Here is a 16822-nt window from a genome sequence, read left to right on the forward strand (position 1 = left end):
GCCCTTGAGCCCAGGATTCTCTATTGTTCCAGTTCCTCTCTGGAACAAGTATTTGTTCCAGAGTATTTGGAACAAGTAACTTTACCCTCCATGCTGAAGTATTTACCCATCTGTACAATGGGGATAAAAATACTACCTACCTAAGAGATTTGTTACCAAGATTAATGAGATTTTTCATATGTATCTTCTACAAAGACACCTGGAAGAGGGTATGTGTGCTTGGGAAGAGAGGTGTGGTGTAGGAGATCTTAGTGTGTGAACATGGGGGAAGGTAGTTAAGGTGCAAAGGTACACCTTTCTGGGTAGAGTGCTGAAGGGTTTAGACTTCATCCTGTAGACTCCCAAGCACTTTCTAAATTCTTTAAAAAAAAAAAAAAGATTTTTTTTTTAATGTTTATTTTTGAGACAGAGCATGAGTGAGGGAGGGGCAGAGAGACAGGGAGACACAGAATCCGAAGCAGGCTCCAGGCTCTGAACTGTCACCACAGAGCCCCATGCGGGGCTCGAACTCGTCAACTACGAGATCATGACCTGAGCCGAAGTTGGATGCTCAACCAACTGAGCCACCCAGGCACCCCAAGAGCTTTCTGAATTCTTTAACTGTGGCAGTAATGTGGTCAAGTCGTTATCCTGGTTAATTGGATAAGAAGAATCTGGATGCGAGGAGGACATTTAGGAAGTTGTTTTAAGCTCTGGGAAGAGTGGATAAAAGGCTTTGAGCCAAGGCAGTTGCATTGGGCTTGGAGGAGACAGGGATTTAAAGAAGACTGGGTGAGTATATGGTGAGGGGACGCAGGCAGAGAGTGGTTCCTAAGCGAGCACCTGGTTCATTGCTAATGCTGTAACCTGAAATAGCAACAAGGAAAGAGGAAGTTTTGGAGGAAAGAAGTGTGTGCAGTGTTTATAGAAAATTCAGGTGGGGTTGTCCTGTAAATAGTGGGATATACTGATCAGTGAATTCAGTTATATGGTTAAAACCATATAGAATCATCAGAGTCCTATAGTTTGGTAGGACTAGAGTCCATTTAGGCCTGTCTCATAAGTGTTAGAGAAGTTAGTTACTTTTGCATATTATACTAGTATAGCCTATTTATATATATTTTTAGTTCTGCTAAAACTTCTGCTATTCACTCTTGACAATTTATTGGCTAATAATTTTAGGATTTAAAATAATTTCACAGTAATGAAAAGCACAGTGAGGTATTTATGGAAACTTTTTTTACATGTCAGATTTTTTTCAAATGTTTGAATACTTTAAATGTATATATGCTAGTCTTCATGTGAATAATTGTTTGATACATGTTTTCTCGTTGATTGTACTTCTGTGTTTTTGTTATGTCTAGCACCATCACCTTTATTTTCATTACCAATTTTGTAAATTCATGACTTTATTGCCTTGATACTTGTAAATCAAACATAAAATTGGGATAATCCACTCTGCTCCAACAGATCTGTGAACATTACTTCCCAGAACTGTGAGCCAGTGGAAAAACAAGTGGATGTGGGGTCAGAAGAGCTGAGTTCTAATTCTCACTTCTACCATTAGCTCCCTTCACTCTACTTTCTTGAACATCTGTCTTCTTATACATAAAAACAGGGAATTGGACTTGATGGCTGCTAATCCTCTTTTGGTTCTAAAAGTCTCACATTAACTCTCAAATATTTTAGTTCTCAAGGAAAAACAAAAGTTCCCCCCAAAAATGTATTTGGCAACTCATTTTATTCTATTTTACTTAATGAAGAAGGTGTCGTATAGATAAGATTTTATTAGCATAATACTAATAATTAAAATATTTCAGAAATGGTAGTACTGCATTTTCATACTTGAGACTGTGGTCTACACATTTTAAGCTTTATTCTCTTTCGTGAGTATACCGCACAGCAAGGTGATTTGGATGCTCTATTGTGTTGTGGAGGATTTCCACCCACTTACCTTGCACAGATTTTTTTAATTTACTCTCTGGTATAGGAAGTGCTACAGAGACCTTTCATGCTCTTCAAGATATAAATTTTCTAGGTCCAGAGAACATGTATTAAATACTAAGAAAAATCTTTGTCTTTGACCTTTTTTTAGAGTGAGGTGTGAAAATGAAGTTTTAGAATTCTTTATAAGTAAAGAATTTTGGTTCAGAAAGGAAAAAGATTTTCAAACCTAAAAGTAAGCAGACTTCCTTTTGCGTATTGTACCCCTCAGAGAAACCGCAAGTACGTTGGTTATAGAAGGTTTTAAAAACAAATACACCGATGAATATAAAATCTCAACTAGTTAAGCATTCTAAAATGATTGAATCAGTTTTATTTATAATAGGGCTAGAACTGTTTTGGGTTGTTGTTTGTTTTTTTTTTTTTTTTTTTAACTCTGTGAAGACTTTTTTAGGCCTCCCAGAAATTAGACTGTTTTGCTTTTGCTGTTTTTGTAGCTTATTGTAAATAAAAACATAGTGTTTTTGAATAAGGAAGTTAAGTGGCCTTAAAAGTTGATCGAATCAATTCATCTTAGGAGCAGGGAAGCATTTTCATTGTGAGAGGGATAATTGCAAAGAACTTTGAAGAGGGAGACAAAAAAATGCAGCTTCATAGATGGGATTATCCGAGTGTGACATTGCTGTCAGTCTTTTAAATTGCCTTTTGAAATCATTTATTTGGAAGTCAAAAAAAAAAAAAAAAAAAAAGGCTTGTGTTACACCACTGCTGCTTTCAGCTCAACTTGAGCATTTGGTGTTTTTCACAAACAATACCTAATTAGTTTTATGATATTTTGATTTTTAAAAGAAAAAAAAGTATTCAATTTTACTGAAATTAAAAGATAATCAAGAAGTATGTTATGTATTATCTTTTATGTCTCAGTCTGTAGTTACTTAGGTCAAGATGTTTATCTTTATTTTGTGTTGCTGAAAAGTAAAAGATTTTTCTTAGAAGCTCCCTCGCATACTTAGAAGCTATTAATAAAATGCTTTTTAAATCATCAGGTAGAATATGTGAATGTCAAATAAATTTGAAATCTATTCTAAAATGTAATAAATCTAAATCTGAACATCAGTAAAATAATTGCAAGGAGCCACATTTTTATTCTTTTTTTTTTTTTAACATTTACTTTTGAGACAGAGACAGAGCATGAACGGGGGGAGGGTCAGAGAAAGAGGGAGACACAGAATCAGAAGCAGGCTCCAGGTTCTGAGCTGTCAGCACAGAGCCCGACCCGGGGCTCGAACTCACGGACCGCGAGATCACGACCTGAGCCGAAGTCAGATGCTTAACCGACTGAGCCACCCAGGCGCCCCAAGGAGCCACATTTTTAAATGAGAACTTATGTGTTTGCTTTTGTTGCGAATGAAGTGTGTATGGTGATGAAAAGTAGGGGACTTGATAAGTGTGTTGTTGAATATGAGTGTTGGATTTGAGCATGTGGGAGGTGAAACTATAGAGAATGACTGGGATGAACTTATGTCATCATTCTTTTGGAGGAAAGGAGGAAAGGATAGCTTCTTGAGGGAACACTGAAGTACAGAACAATCTTTTGTAGGCATCCAAAGCAGGGCTTCTCAGCATCTGTTGCATGGTTCCACTAGAGGGCTCCAGGGTTTGTGGGCTGACCCAAAAATTAACATTCTATACTTACGGGCCAGTGCCACCCAATTTCATGTCTATCAAAGTCAGCCTTCTCAGTGTTACAGGGTGGCCCTAACTGTCCACATTTTAAACTGAAATCAAGGAACTGCAGTTTGCTGCATATTCACATATTCTACAATTAAGTCTGGCTGTGCAGATACTCCATTGGATTGGGTGTGCAGTGATGCTTGATTATCCGTACATCATCAGCATCCTCTTGAGTTGGCTAGGGTTTTTCAGTTGCTGCTGTGCTTGCTTTTTTAATTACAAAATTACTCTTGGTTTGGTTTCATAATATAGTTTCCTGAAGATTTGCTCATCCTCAGAATAAGCTGTAATGTTTATTTTAGGCCTGCAATTTTTTAAATAACTAGACTCGAAGATAGCATTGTAAACACAGTAATATCGTGTGCCAAGAACTGATGCAGCAGCAAGCGTGGAAAGGTGGGGTGACTTGGAGAGACAAACCAGGACTTCACGTCTAGATGGATGTCTGTCCTCCATCTCTTGTGTCTTCACCATTCATTTAGCTCACTTCTGCAGTGTCTGACTAGCCACTGTGCTTAGCTCTAAAGTTACAGATACAGGTGAATAAAACGGCTCGCCACCCATGTGCTCCAGCAGACAGGCAAACATTCACTGGTAAATGTAAGGTAACATGAATAATAATTGAGATGTATGCAAGGTCTAGAGATAACAGACAAGGAAGTAGTCTGCTCTGGCAAGGCGGCCCAGGCAGGAATCTAGACAGGAAATATCACTGGAGCTGGGACTAGACATATATTTAACAGATTTTTAACATGCTTTGGAGGTACAGAGGTGGAGAAGAATTACAGGCCAAGGGACTGGCGTAAGCAGACATAGGTAAGCATACATAGAGTACTATGGCTTGTTGGGCTGCAGGTGTTTCTTTTGTGATGAGAGAGGAAGTTGAAGGGGAGAGAGCATCAGGAAGATAGATACGCCTGTGTTGGTTATAGTCGCATGAAAGAGGTACTCTTCACACCAGAAAATGTAAAGTGGTACAACTCTTTTGCTAAGTCTTCCAGCAATCTATATCGAAAGTCTTAAGAATTAAAAAAAAGACCCAGGACATCATTTTAAGGAAATGAGGTATCCATGAAGTTTTCCATTCAAAAATATTTTTTATTCAAGGATATTTACAGTAGTAGAAAAAAGGGCAAGGGTGAAGGGAAAAACAGGCAGCAGGACCTACCAGGAGCTGGGGATGTAGCAGCAACTAAAGTTTCTGTTCTCAAAGCTTACATTTTGGTGGGCTTGGGGGTGAAACAGGGAGGCTGTAGCATAGAAGATAAACAATAAAAATGGCTATAGAAGTGCTTCTAAGACTAATAAAGTAGGTTGAGAGGATTGTGAGTGACAGAAAGTGGTGCTATTTTAGACAGAATAATCAGGAAAGGTAAGTTAATATTTGGATAGAGGCCTGAATAAATTGAGGGAGCAAGGCCTGGAAAAAATCTGGCAGGAAAGCATTTCAGGCAGGGGGGGACAGTATGTGCAAAGTACCTGAGGCCATTGTTTAATGTGTTCTTGGACTGGTTAGGAGGAATGCATTGTACCTGAAGCAAGGTGGCCAGGAGGAGAGTAGTAGATGAGGACAATGTACAGAACCTTGTAAACCATGTTAAGGATTTAGGATTGATTCTGCATGAGATGGAAACCATTGTGGAGACATGAGTTAGCTTGAGTTTTAAAAGGGTCATGCCAGCCTGTGACTGGAGGACAAAGCATGGAGCCAGGAGTGTGGAAGTTTGGAGACCGACTAGGAGGCTATGGAAATAATCTGGGAAAAAGATGGTGGATTGGGGTGCAGGTGAGGAGTAGTTGATGTGGGCTGTATTTTTTTCTCTTTTGTTTGAGAGAGAGAGCGTGAGCAGGGGAGGGGCAGAGGGAGAGAGAGAATCCCAAGCAGTCTCCACACTGTGACAGTGAGGAGGCTGTCATAGGGATTAATCCCAGGACCTGTGAGATCATGACCTGAGCTGAAGTCAAGAGTCAGACCCTTAACCGACTCAGCCACCCAGGCGCACGTGGACTGTATTTTTAGAGTCTACAGGAACTGCTGATCAGTGGGACATGGGACGTGAGAAAGAAAAGAGTCAAAGGTAATCACAAGATTCTGGGTCCAAACAACACAAGTATGGAGTTGCCCTTTGTTGAGATTTGGAAGATCAGAGGAAAGCAGGCTTCTGGGGGGAAGTTGAGTTCAATTTTAGACATGTCAGATTTGAGTTGCTGTATGACATCAAAGTGAGATAGTGAGTTGGCATTTGGATGAATGAATTTGCAGTTCAGAATAGAATTTGCAATTGAAGTTAGAAATGTGGGGTTTTTAGCGTGTGAAAGAACAGAGAGTGACAGCCTCAAGGAGAAAGTGGTCACCTGTGCCAAGCATTGTTGATAGAGCCAGTAAGATGAGTATTGACTGGTGTGTTTGACCACATGGAGATGGTTGGTGACCTTGACAAGCGCTTTGCATTGAGTATTAGGGGCTGCAAGTATCTAATTAAAGTGGGTTTGAGAGAATGGGAAGATAGAACGTAGATTCAGCAAAAGTCTTTCAAGGAGCATTGTAAGGGGGAATGGAAAGATTAGCTAAAGGAAGCTGTGTGGTCAAGAGAAAGTTTTGGGTTTTTTGTTTTTTGTGTTTTAAAGTTTGTTTTTTTTTAATTAATTTATTTTGAGAGAGTACGCATGCACACACAAGGAGGGGCAGAGAGAGGGGGAGAGAGAGAATCCCAGGCAGGCTTCATGCTGTCAGCACAGTGCCTGACGTAGGGCTCTATCCCATGGACTATGAGATCATGACCTGAGCCAAAATCAAGAGTCGGACGCTTAACCCACCGAGCCACCCAGGTGCCTTAGGATTAGGTTTCTTGATACTTACAGTCTCCAGTCAGAATTCACATATGATCACAAGTCTTTCTTTTCCTACAGAAGAAAAGTCTTTCACCATTTAGTGTATATGAGCTCCACCATGCACATGGTGGATCCTTGGTGTAATGGATTATAGATAAAAATCCTACCTCCCCAAATAAGAGGAATGTGGTGCTCTTTGTTCATTAGGGGAACAGTGTGCTCTTAATGATTTGTTGATAACTTGGTTTAGATCTCTGTGTATTGAACTCCACCTTTAGTATTAATGAGTTACTTATGTGTACTGCTTTTCCTCTAGAAATCTCCATCTCTATTGGAATTTTACCAAGAACTTGGATTGCCGCCAAAACAGAAAGTTAAAGTCTTTCGTGTAACAGATAATGCTGTGATTAAACCAGGTAATCTGAGGTTGGGGAGAGGAGGGAGGCAAAAATACCCAGATACGTGGTTTAATGTTAGCCCTTTTGATAAAGTTGAATCCACGATACAAAGCCCCAAACATTTATTTTTAAATACAAAATGGCATCTAATTTAATCACTGGGGACAAACAAGCCATTTTCTTTTTTGACTAGAAAGAACTGTAGAGAACTCTTTGTTTTCCATTAAAGAGGGAGGAGCGCTTTTGTTTTTAACTTGTACAGAGAGTTTTACATTTGGAAGAGTCACTCCAAATAAATACACTAACTTTTATTTATTTTTATTTTTTATTTTTTTAAATACACTAACTTTTAAAATGTGAAGTTCACTCGGTGTAGGGTGACATTTTAGTAAGCGAGGAATACCTAGACCCCCGTTGAGATAGAAGAATTTGAGAAAATATGAAACAGTAGAGTGACTGACCATAGCACCTCGATCCTTACTTAAAAATTCCAAAGTATTTTACTTTACCAAATGTCAAAAATTACAGTTTGGCAATGTGTTTATGTCGGTTTATGTAGTTAACAACATTTTGACATCTTTGAACTTCAGAAAAGCTCCCTCATGTCTTGAACTTGAGTTCTAACAATTAGTCAGAGGGTGTCTTGAGATTTAATACTTTAATATCTGAACTGAATTTCATGATGTAAAATACAATTTCAATAGGCCTTATTAATTGGAATGACAGAGGATCAGCCTTGATATAAGCTAGAATTAAAAGTGTTTTTTGAAGTGCAAGTTTTATAGTTTAAAGCTAAAGTGAATGGAATTAAGGGAACAAATGTAAAAATTAAGTCCATATTAACTTCTGTTGTAGCTCAAACCATTTGAAATTGTTTTTGTGGTGAAAAGTGGTCATGTATCAACAGTTCAAGTCATTCAACCTCCTAGAAATTCAGTCAGTTTTAATCTCCCCTATTTTTTCTTAGTTCAATGTTTTTCTCTGCCCATACAAATCTAGGTTAAGTCCTTCATTAAAGGATACTACCCCTCTGAAATCCCATAGAATCTTACTCCCTGTTTTAAATGAGCCAAAAATAGCATTCAATTATATTCCCTATTACATTGATTATGGCTTTTTTTGTTTTGTTTTTAAGAAAAATGTCTCTTATTTGATGATGTTAATGTTGATTCTTCACCTATATAATAAATTCTTGAGGTCAGGAACCGTGTCTTATACTTCTGTATTTCTAACTGTACATATGGTAAATGTGCAGTATTTGCAGATTGTCAAATTAAATAGTTCTCATAGTGTTAACTTTAAATTGATGCAAACAAAATGTTGTGCAGGACTTTCACTTACAGAATTCCTTTAAATAACACATTTTTCTGATGTATTTTAAGTAAGACTCCATTTACATACAACTAGACTTGGAAATGTTAGTATATAAAACTAGGGGTATCAATAATAGCAATTTTTCAGTATTCTAAATGATCCAGGCATGCTAGAATAACTATATTTTATGGATACAGTGACCATTCTTCCAAAAATAGATATGTATGGGCTATATATGGATATCACACATCCAGTGTACAATGAACCTGGGTTCAAACACTTAAGTTCCTACTTTCAGATAACTTATCTCTAATGGTTAAAAAAGATTTGATCCAGCCAGAACTTTTTTTTGAGTCATTCTTTTATTTTTATTTTCATTATATGAAATAGGAAAAATATCTTAAGTCACTATATTGTTATTTACCAAAGCAACAAAAAATCATCAAACCCATGTATTTACCAGTAAGAATACAGTGTCTGTCATGTGAATTACCCATTTCAACCAGTACCACGTTGGCCTCTGTGAAGGCACAAGCCCATCCGCCAGCCGTGATCTGTTGGCCCAACATTCTGGGGCACATTGTTCTTCAGCCCATGGACAGTGGATTAAAACATGTTTGATGAACAATTTTAATTATTGATGTTTCTAATAATTATAATTGCAGAAGAGAATCTTCTACTTTTTTGGAAACCTGATAGGCTTTCTAGATGTGGTTTATGTTCAGTGACATTATTCTGGGCCGACATTTCATATATTGCTTGTTTTCTTTTCATAAAGGCACTCCTCTTTATGCTGCTCACTTTCGCCCTGGACAGTATGTGGATGTCACAGCCAAAACGTAGGTCCGCTTAACAGGTTCTTTTCCTTTTGTTCTTCTCATATTAAAAAATAACAGAGCAAGTGAAAGTATAGTCTTTCAAGTCAATGAGTAAAGATTAAGTAACCATTATTCTTATTCGTAATTCTATAATGTTACTGATTGTACTGGATTTTAAATTGCACTGAATTAGTTGTATGTGAAGAGTTCACATCAACTTACAGGTTTTAAACTGAGACGCATGCTTCTGGAAATGAGACTGAAAGAAAGGTCACATTACTCAGGTTCTTTGTGGGTTGGGCCCGCTTCTATTTTTAAGACCAAAGGCTACCTGCTGTTTGATGGTGAAATATAAATGAACAGTGCTATGCAGTTCTTTTGAGATTGTGTCATCTAGTAATTGGTGGTTCTTCCAACTCTAGGAGATGGTTAAATTAGAAACATTACAAACATTTTATATGGTTTGTGATGGTTGTTTTGCTTAAGGTTCCCCTAGGGTAACTATAAAACATTTTGTTAACTGTGTTAAAATAAAAGCCTATCAAAAGCTGGAAGAAGTAGTATTACACCTTAGGCCTCTAGCAGTGTGGGGTTATCTCTCAGTGCTGGACAAGTGAGACTTCTTCCATAAAAACAGAATATTTTTTTATCCTTAAACAAGGGCTTAATTTGACAGAAATCAACCCTTATTTGTCGCACTAACAGAAAAATGCTGACTTTGATCCATTTTCAGACTGGGCAGTGGTATTTCTGGTACTGTACTTTTTTCATATCTTACTGTCAGATGACTTAAGATAAGTTCGGTACTGGCAGGATGATCTCCAGGAAACATTTAGCTCTTACAGAAGCAGCAATTCAAAATTTGGTTAAGGTTAGTTCACTATGGAATGAAGTAACTGAGCCCCCGTCTATGTTTGTGTAGAAATTGTTCAGTATATGTTAGTAGAATCCACCTGACCTAGGCTAAACTAAACTCCAAATATCAGCTCTTGGCTCTTCTTGTTTCTTGTTCTGTCACCACAGATGATAATTTTACTTCTTTTGTGTGCCTTTTTTGTCATTTGAAAAATGGGTCTGGGAACCGTTTGAAAATTAACGGTGGTCCACAGGTGCTCTGGAACAGTCTGACAATCACAGTGACTGAGCCAAAGAGCTTTTAAGCAAGGAAACCAGATGAGTGCCAGCATCAGTTTCCTTAATGCAGTCAGATGCACTTTATTTCCACTCAGGTAAGAGCCATAGCAAACAGCTCTTACCTTTGATTAGCTATTTAGAAATGGAGTCCAGATAGATGGACAATACAGTGGGTCCTCTTTTTAGAGAGATTATGGACTTCTCCCCCTTTTTTTCCTGCATCCTGATTGTTGCAGACTCATTCCTACTTACTGAGGCCTCTAAAATTACTTGGCAACTTTCTTTATTCTGTTTTTCCTTGTCAAGAACTCAGAATATTGGAGCTGTAAAACTTTCGTTACCTGGGGAGATGTGTGTGTCGTGAATCAGATGATTTTCCTTTTTAATTTCTGAGTTGATTATTACATATAATAAAGTACCTCAGTAATTTTGTTAATATACACACAGCTGATAGTGCATGAATTCCGTTACCTAGTTTACCGAATATATGAGCTATTCTGAGAAGTCCTACAAAGTCAGAGGCCTTTGTTAGCAGGTGCCTTGTGCTGGGATTTGTGACTAGCTTGGACTAAAGCCAGCTTTTCAGATGGCTGTGTTCAGCAAATGCTTTCATTTCATATGCTGCTGTCAGGTTTCATTGGCTTCTTAAAAGTTAGTTTTAAAACTTCATCCTTTTTATTACGAGTATAAAATGAAAAGAAAACAGTTTTAATATCATGTACCTAGAAAACTGTAAATCCTTGTGCCAGTCTCAAGACTAGATGGCTGATAAGAGCTGGGGGAACAACTAGCCCTGGGATTTAAAGTAGTTGCCGTTCAACTCTGGAGAAGGGAGGACCTTCATTTGAGAAGATCTCACTGTTGTGTGTGCTGCAGTCCAGGATTCTGTTTGACTTTTCACCAGGTAACTGGCAAGAGTTACCCCACACAAGTGTGCACTTTAGTCTCGTGGGCGTGTCTTTACGTCCTATTACTTCAGATGTGATGAAATAAGACTTCCGCTTTTTGCTGAATATTTCCAGTGACTCTTGTAGCTAGCATGTTATTATGGCCTCAAGATGCTTCTGAGTGTTTGTAAATTAGTGGGACTCTGTCCTTCTCACGAGGAGCCGTTTTGAATTCCAGGGGCAGCATTGGATCCTCAGCTGCATGCAGTCCTGGTGGTTGCTGCCTCTCCCTTTTGCCCTTGACAGATAATGGAGGACACACACACGCATCTGCTCGCTTTTCTTTTTCCTTTTTAAATCCTGTCTCCTTTTCCTGATGCTTCTCAGTTTACGGAGTTGAAGTTCTTTACAGCCAATGAGAATGTTCTTCTCCTTGTTGACTATAAATGGAACCATCATCTTTTGGGAATAGATTACGAGTACTCTCAGTCCCTTACTATGTCTTGCTTGTGGCCAGAGATTTGCTTCTTTGTCCTCCATTTCCAGCCCCTGTTTTAAATGTTTTGATATGTCTGGACCCCCTTTTCTTAATTATTAATCCTGTTAGAAAAAAATCGTACAGTGACACAGGTCACACGATGAAGGATATGGATTTATAGGCAGGGGCAGTGGTTGTCACACTTGAGTAGGTTTCAGAATCTGCAGGAGGGCTTGTTAAACACAGATTGCAGGACACCCCACCCTCCAGGCCCCCCCCCCCCACAGTTCTTTTTTGGTAGGTCTGGGGTAGTACCTGAGAATTTGCATTTGTAACAAGCGCCTACTGAAGTAGATGCTACTAGTCCAGGGACCACACTTTAAGAAACACTGGACTAGAGAACAGTCAAGGGCTCACCAGTGGAACCACATTCCCTTCCTACTCCTTCACCCAGCTTGGAATCCTAATCCTTTCCTTTTCCTAAGTCTGTATTCAAATTATAACACATAACATCTGTTTTACAGCAAGCAAATTTAATCGATCCAGTTTTGAGTAACAGTGTCAATAAAAGTAGGCCTATTTATAACTCACATTTTAGTTAACATAAAACTGAAAATTGGTCTCTTTAGTAATTAATGGTCTTCATCATCTTTCCATTAGAAAAGAAAAATCTGAAATTAATCTCATTGAAAATCTTCATTTTTCTCACATTGTAATATTTATATTTAATTGTTAAATCTGTACTTATATTTTGAGTATTTCAATTTTTTTTACTTTATACCTTCAATTTTAATTGCTTGACTAAACATAGTTTAGGAATAACTAAGAAAATTTGGGGCGCCTAGGTGGCTTGGGCATCCAATTCTTGATATCAGCTCAGGCATTTATCTCAGGGTTGTGAGTTCAGGCCCCTCATTGGGCTCCCTGCGGGGCATGAAGCCTACTTTACAAAAAAACTAAAATTAAATTAAATTTGAAAAGAGGGTTCAGTTGGTTGAGCACCTGATTTATGCTCAGGTCATGATCCCAGGGTAATGGGATTGAGCCCCACATTGGGCTCTCTGCTGAGCATGGAGTCTGCTTAAGATTCTCTCTCTCTCTCTTTTCTCTCCCTTTTTCTCTCTCTCTCTCTCCCTCCCTCCCTCCCTCCCTCCCTCTCCCTCCACCCCCTGCTCCCTCCCACCCCTCTACCCTCCTCACACTGTTGATTGATAGATAGATAGTTAGATAGATAAGAAAATTTAAAACAAAATACTACCTAAAATAAGAGAATACAATGTTAATAGAAACTACTTCAAGGATGAAATCGTCTGCATTTTTTTTAAGTGACCAGTGACCAACAGTAGTAACTTCTTCTTGAAGACTTTCTTAAATTTTTAAATGTTTCTCAGTTAATAATTGCATTGGAAAATCTGCTTGCATTGAAAGATACATTGTATTTATCTGTGCCAAATTTGGGTATGATTTTCTGTATAAATAAGTATTTACTAGCGTCACTTTGGAATATGAGGTAAATACATACTTTCCAGAGTTCATTTTAATTTTTACTTTTATACCAGAAATCATTTTTCATCCAGAGGGCTTGAGAATCTAAATTTAATTTAAATTAATAGGAAAGGTTTTTACATCTAATATATAAAACCATTCTAGCAGGGGCGCCTGGGTGGCTCAGTCAGTTAAGTGTGTGACTTTGGCTCAGATCCTGATTTCATGGTTCGTGAGTTCAAGCCCAGCGTCGGGCTCTGTGCTGACAGCTCAGAGCCTAAAGCCTGCTTCAGATTCTGTGTCTCCCTCTCTCTCTGCCCCTCCCCCACTCACACTCTGCCTGTCTGGCTCTCTCTCTCTCACAAATAAATAAACATTAAAAAAATTTTTTTAAAACCATTCTAGCAGAATAATTTTTCAGTTTCATTATCCTGTTTACAGCTATGCTGTTAAAAGCCCTGTCTTTGAAATATGACAGTTTTATGTAATTCATTCTAAATAAAAATTTAAGACTAGCATGTACAGTGATGTGTTCCTCACGCCCTGCCCTAGCATCTTTTAAAGTTTATATCCCTGTTCTATAATGGCAGTTACATTCCAGTGTAACTTCTAATAGATGTTCTCCCTTTCTTTCACTCTCAGCTTTGAGAAGGAAATGGCTATGAATAAACAGTAGGTGAGATGAGAGTGACTGTTGATTCTGTCCTCAACATAGGATGCTTAGCCCACTGTTTTCTGGTGAATCCTAATGGTGCTTGTCATATTTTATAGGGTTTTTTTTTTAAAGGAAAGAAATTAGACAAGAATGAAAGAATCAACAAAAATAAAACTGTAAAAATGCACTCTACATTGTAGGGAAAAGTGGTTAGGTCTTGTCTGAAAGGACTGGAAGGACACCGATGGTGCTGATACCTCTGTGACGTGGGCGTGGTGCCCTTTCCTGCCAAGTGTTTTATTAAGCTTTATTATTATTTTTAATGTTTATTTTTGAGTGAGAGAGAGTCAGAGCATGAGCAGGGGAGGGGCAGAGAGAGGGGAGACACAGAATCCAAAGCAGGCTCCAGGTTCCAGGCTCCGAGCTGTCAGCACAGAGCCCGACACGGGGCTTGAAACCACAAACCGTGAGATCATGACCTGAGCCGAAGTCGGCCGCTTAACCGACTGAGCCACCCAGGTGCCCCGCCAGGTGGATTCTTAAAAGAGCAAAGACTCTTTGGCCTCTATGCCCAGTCCTGCATACTGTCAGAAGGGTGCCTGTATCCTGGCAGAAACCTTCCCCACTAGTCCGTTATTCTTCTTTCTAGCGGATGCTTGCTCTGAACTCTAGGAGGAGAAAACAAGGCATGTGCTGCCTTCAGGATACAATTGCTGTTTAGCCCTGTACATTTTCAATTTTAATTCATTTTTAGTAAGTTACTTTACTATTATTCAAAGCAGTACATTTTTAAGCATAGTAATGAAACAGTTTCAAAATGAGTGATTAAACTATAGAAGAAAATAACCTCTATAAAAACTAATCCTTCTTAAATCGGAGTGAATGTGTGTTTCAAGATAAAGGAGAGTTTGGTGGGTAGTGTTTTGGGGTTATATTTTGTTGTTTTGTTGCTTTAAAAATTTGTATAGTATCGCCTCACTTTTAACTATACGAAATAGCATTTTTTACTCAAAATCAGCAAAAGTAAGGCCTAATGAGAGGCAGAATAGGGAATGGCCAAAAGCACGGGCTTTGCTTCCCTTTAGCCGTGTGACCTGGGCAGCTTTCTCAACCTCTCTGTTGCCTCATCTTCAACATGAGAATAATTCTAGCACTGCCTCATAGCCGTGTTGTAAAGATTGAATGAGAATGCACAGAAAGCTATTAGCTCAAGGCCTGCCACTTATTAAATGCTCAAGAGTATTGGCTGCCATCAGTATTGTTGATATTACTGCTTTTTTATTTGTTTTCAGATTTTAGGGGAAAGTTTTTTTCAGTAGGAAATATCTTTTAAAATGAATAAAAAACATTAAGTCATTAGGAATTCTGGTGTGGTGGTATTTTCTGATACATCTAGTTATTGCCATCTTAAGATTGACTTGCATAGCAAAGTTGGAGCTTTACAAAGCACTCTATGTCGTTTTAAGATTACATACTACCTGCTACATCTAGAATTTACAGAGTAATGAGGATGCCTTTAAAGCTTTGTGACACTCCAGCGTACTGGATATTTTTGTGTTTTTACTCTAATCTGGTTCCCAAGAGGCAGTATGACCTCGGTTGAAAGCATGGCCAGATGCTTCCATTTACCAGGGATTTGTCCTTGGGCAGGTGGCTTAACTTGTCTGAGTGTAGATTTCATGCTCTTTACCGTAAGGGCATGAGACTCACTCTTATCTATATTAACTCACTCTTATCTATATTAATGAAGAGGAAGACTTAACAGTAGATTCAACAAAACAGCAATATGGTCTTCTGATCTATTGAAGAAAGTGATATGGCTAAAGACCTGCAGAAAACTATTATGTCCTTTCAGGATATTATGAAATGATTCAGTTATTTGAGGGTTTTTTGTTTTTTGGGTTTTGTTGTTGTTGTTGTTGTTGTTGTGTGTGTATGTGTGTTTGTGTTTCAGAAGCACACAGTGAACTTAGGACAGCAAATAGGGTTTTCTGAGTTTATTTAGGACAGCCAGGAAGTGCTCCCTTTTATAAGAGGATTCAAAGGAGTCACTGCATATTTGGTTCTCTGTGCTGTTGAATAAGCTGGATTTGAAGTCAGGAAACTATACGCCGTGTACTCCTAGCAGTCACTCGTTGATAAAAATGTTCCCAGATAATGATGGGAGGTGTGTGGTTTTTAGACAGAAACAGTACATTCTACATTTCGGGTCATGCTGTCACAAACTCATCCTAGACGGTAACCGCTATACAGCTGTTCGGTGCCAGCTTTTAACTAAATGTGATAGAACACAAAGCAACTGAAAAATTCCACTGTGCCTTGTGGGCTCAGGAGCTGTATATCACTGCTTGAATAGGTTTAGACAACACTGAATCAGGTACAAATTGATTCCTAAAGTTTATGGGGGTCCTCGGAGAGACGCCTTATCCTTGGAATGTGCAGAGATGAAAGTAGCAGGAGTTTGTTGAAATGAGAAGCTATAATGAAATTTTGAAACATTTGTGCCTTATTAGTTTATCATAAATTAAAGGCTAACCCTGATAGAGATCATGAATTAGCTAATAGGGCCTTTTACGTGCATATAATTTATTTTATTAAAAATTTTCCTTTTTTGTTTACTAGTAAAAAAAGTTTTAATTAAAAGCTTTTGTCGGGAGGAGGGAGGGCTCCTGGGTGGCTCAATCGGTTAAGCATCCGACTCTTGATTTAGGCTCAGGTTACGATCTCCCAGTTGTGAGATGGAGCCCCGAGTCTGGTACCACACTGGGTGAAGATTATCTATCTTTCTGTCTCCCTCTGTCCCTGTCACACAAACTCGGGCTCTCTCTTTCTCAGTCTCTTTGTCTCTGTCTCTCATTAAAAAAAAGGAAAGAAAGAAGAAAAGCTTTTTGGGTGGTTTGAATTGAAAACATAGGAAAGTAATATCAAATTATATCCTACAAGAGATTCTTTTGATTGTTAATTTGGACATTATGCCTTTATATTTCACATTACTTTTTCACAAGTAAAGATACCATCTTACTCTAATCTATTCTCAGTTGCTCGATTTCATAAAGAAGCAGCCCAGTCATGATTTTGGTGAGGACCTGATGTGTGTCTCCATTTCCCTCTATTCATAGGAATGTTTAACCATAGAGAGGCTGGTTTTCAATCAGTTGATTTCT

General features: G+C 38.4%; 1 protein-coding gene across 1 annotated transcript in view; it reads left to right on the forward strand.

The window, feature by feature from the left end:
• Positions 1–16822, forward strand: part of MRPL3 (mitochondrial ribosomal protein L3) — a 51255-nt gene that overhangs the window by 11363 nt on the left and 23070 nt on the right. Inside the window, exons 5-6 of the mRNA XM_049629832.1 lie at positions 6806–6905; positions 8980–9040. Coding sequence (XP_049485789.1) covers positions 6806–6905; positions 8980–9040 — 161 coding nt within the window. The remainder of the gene's footprint in view (positions 1–6805; positions 6906–8979; positions 9041–16822) is intronic.

The sequence above is a fragment of the Panthera uncia genome, chromosome C2 (genome assembly GCF_023721935.1).
Source record: "Panthera uncia isolate 11264 chromosome C2, Puncia_PCG_1.0, whole genome shotgun sequence".
NCBI classification, from domain to species: Eukaryota; Metazoa; Chordata; class Mammalia; order Carnivora; family Felidae; genus Panthera; species Panthera uncia.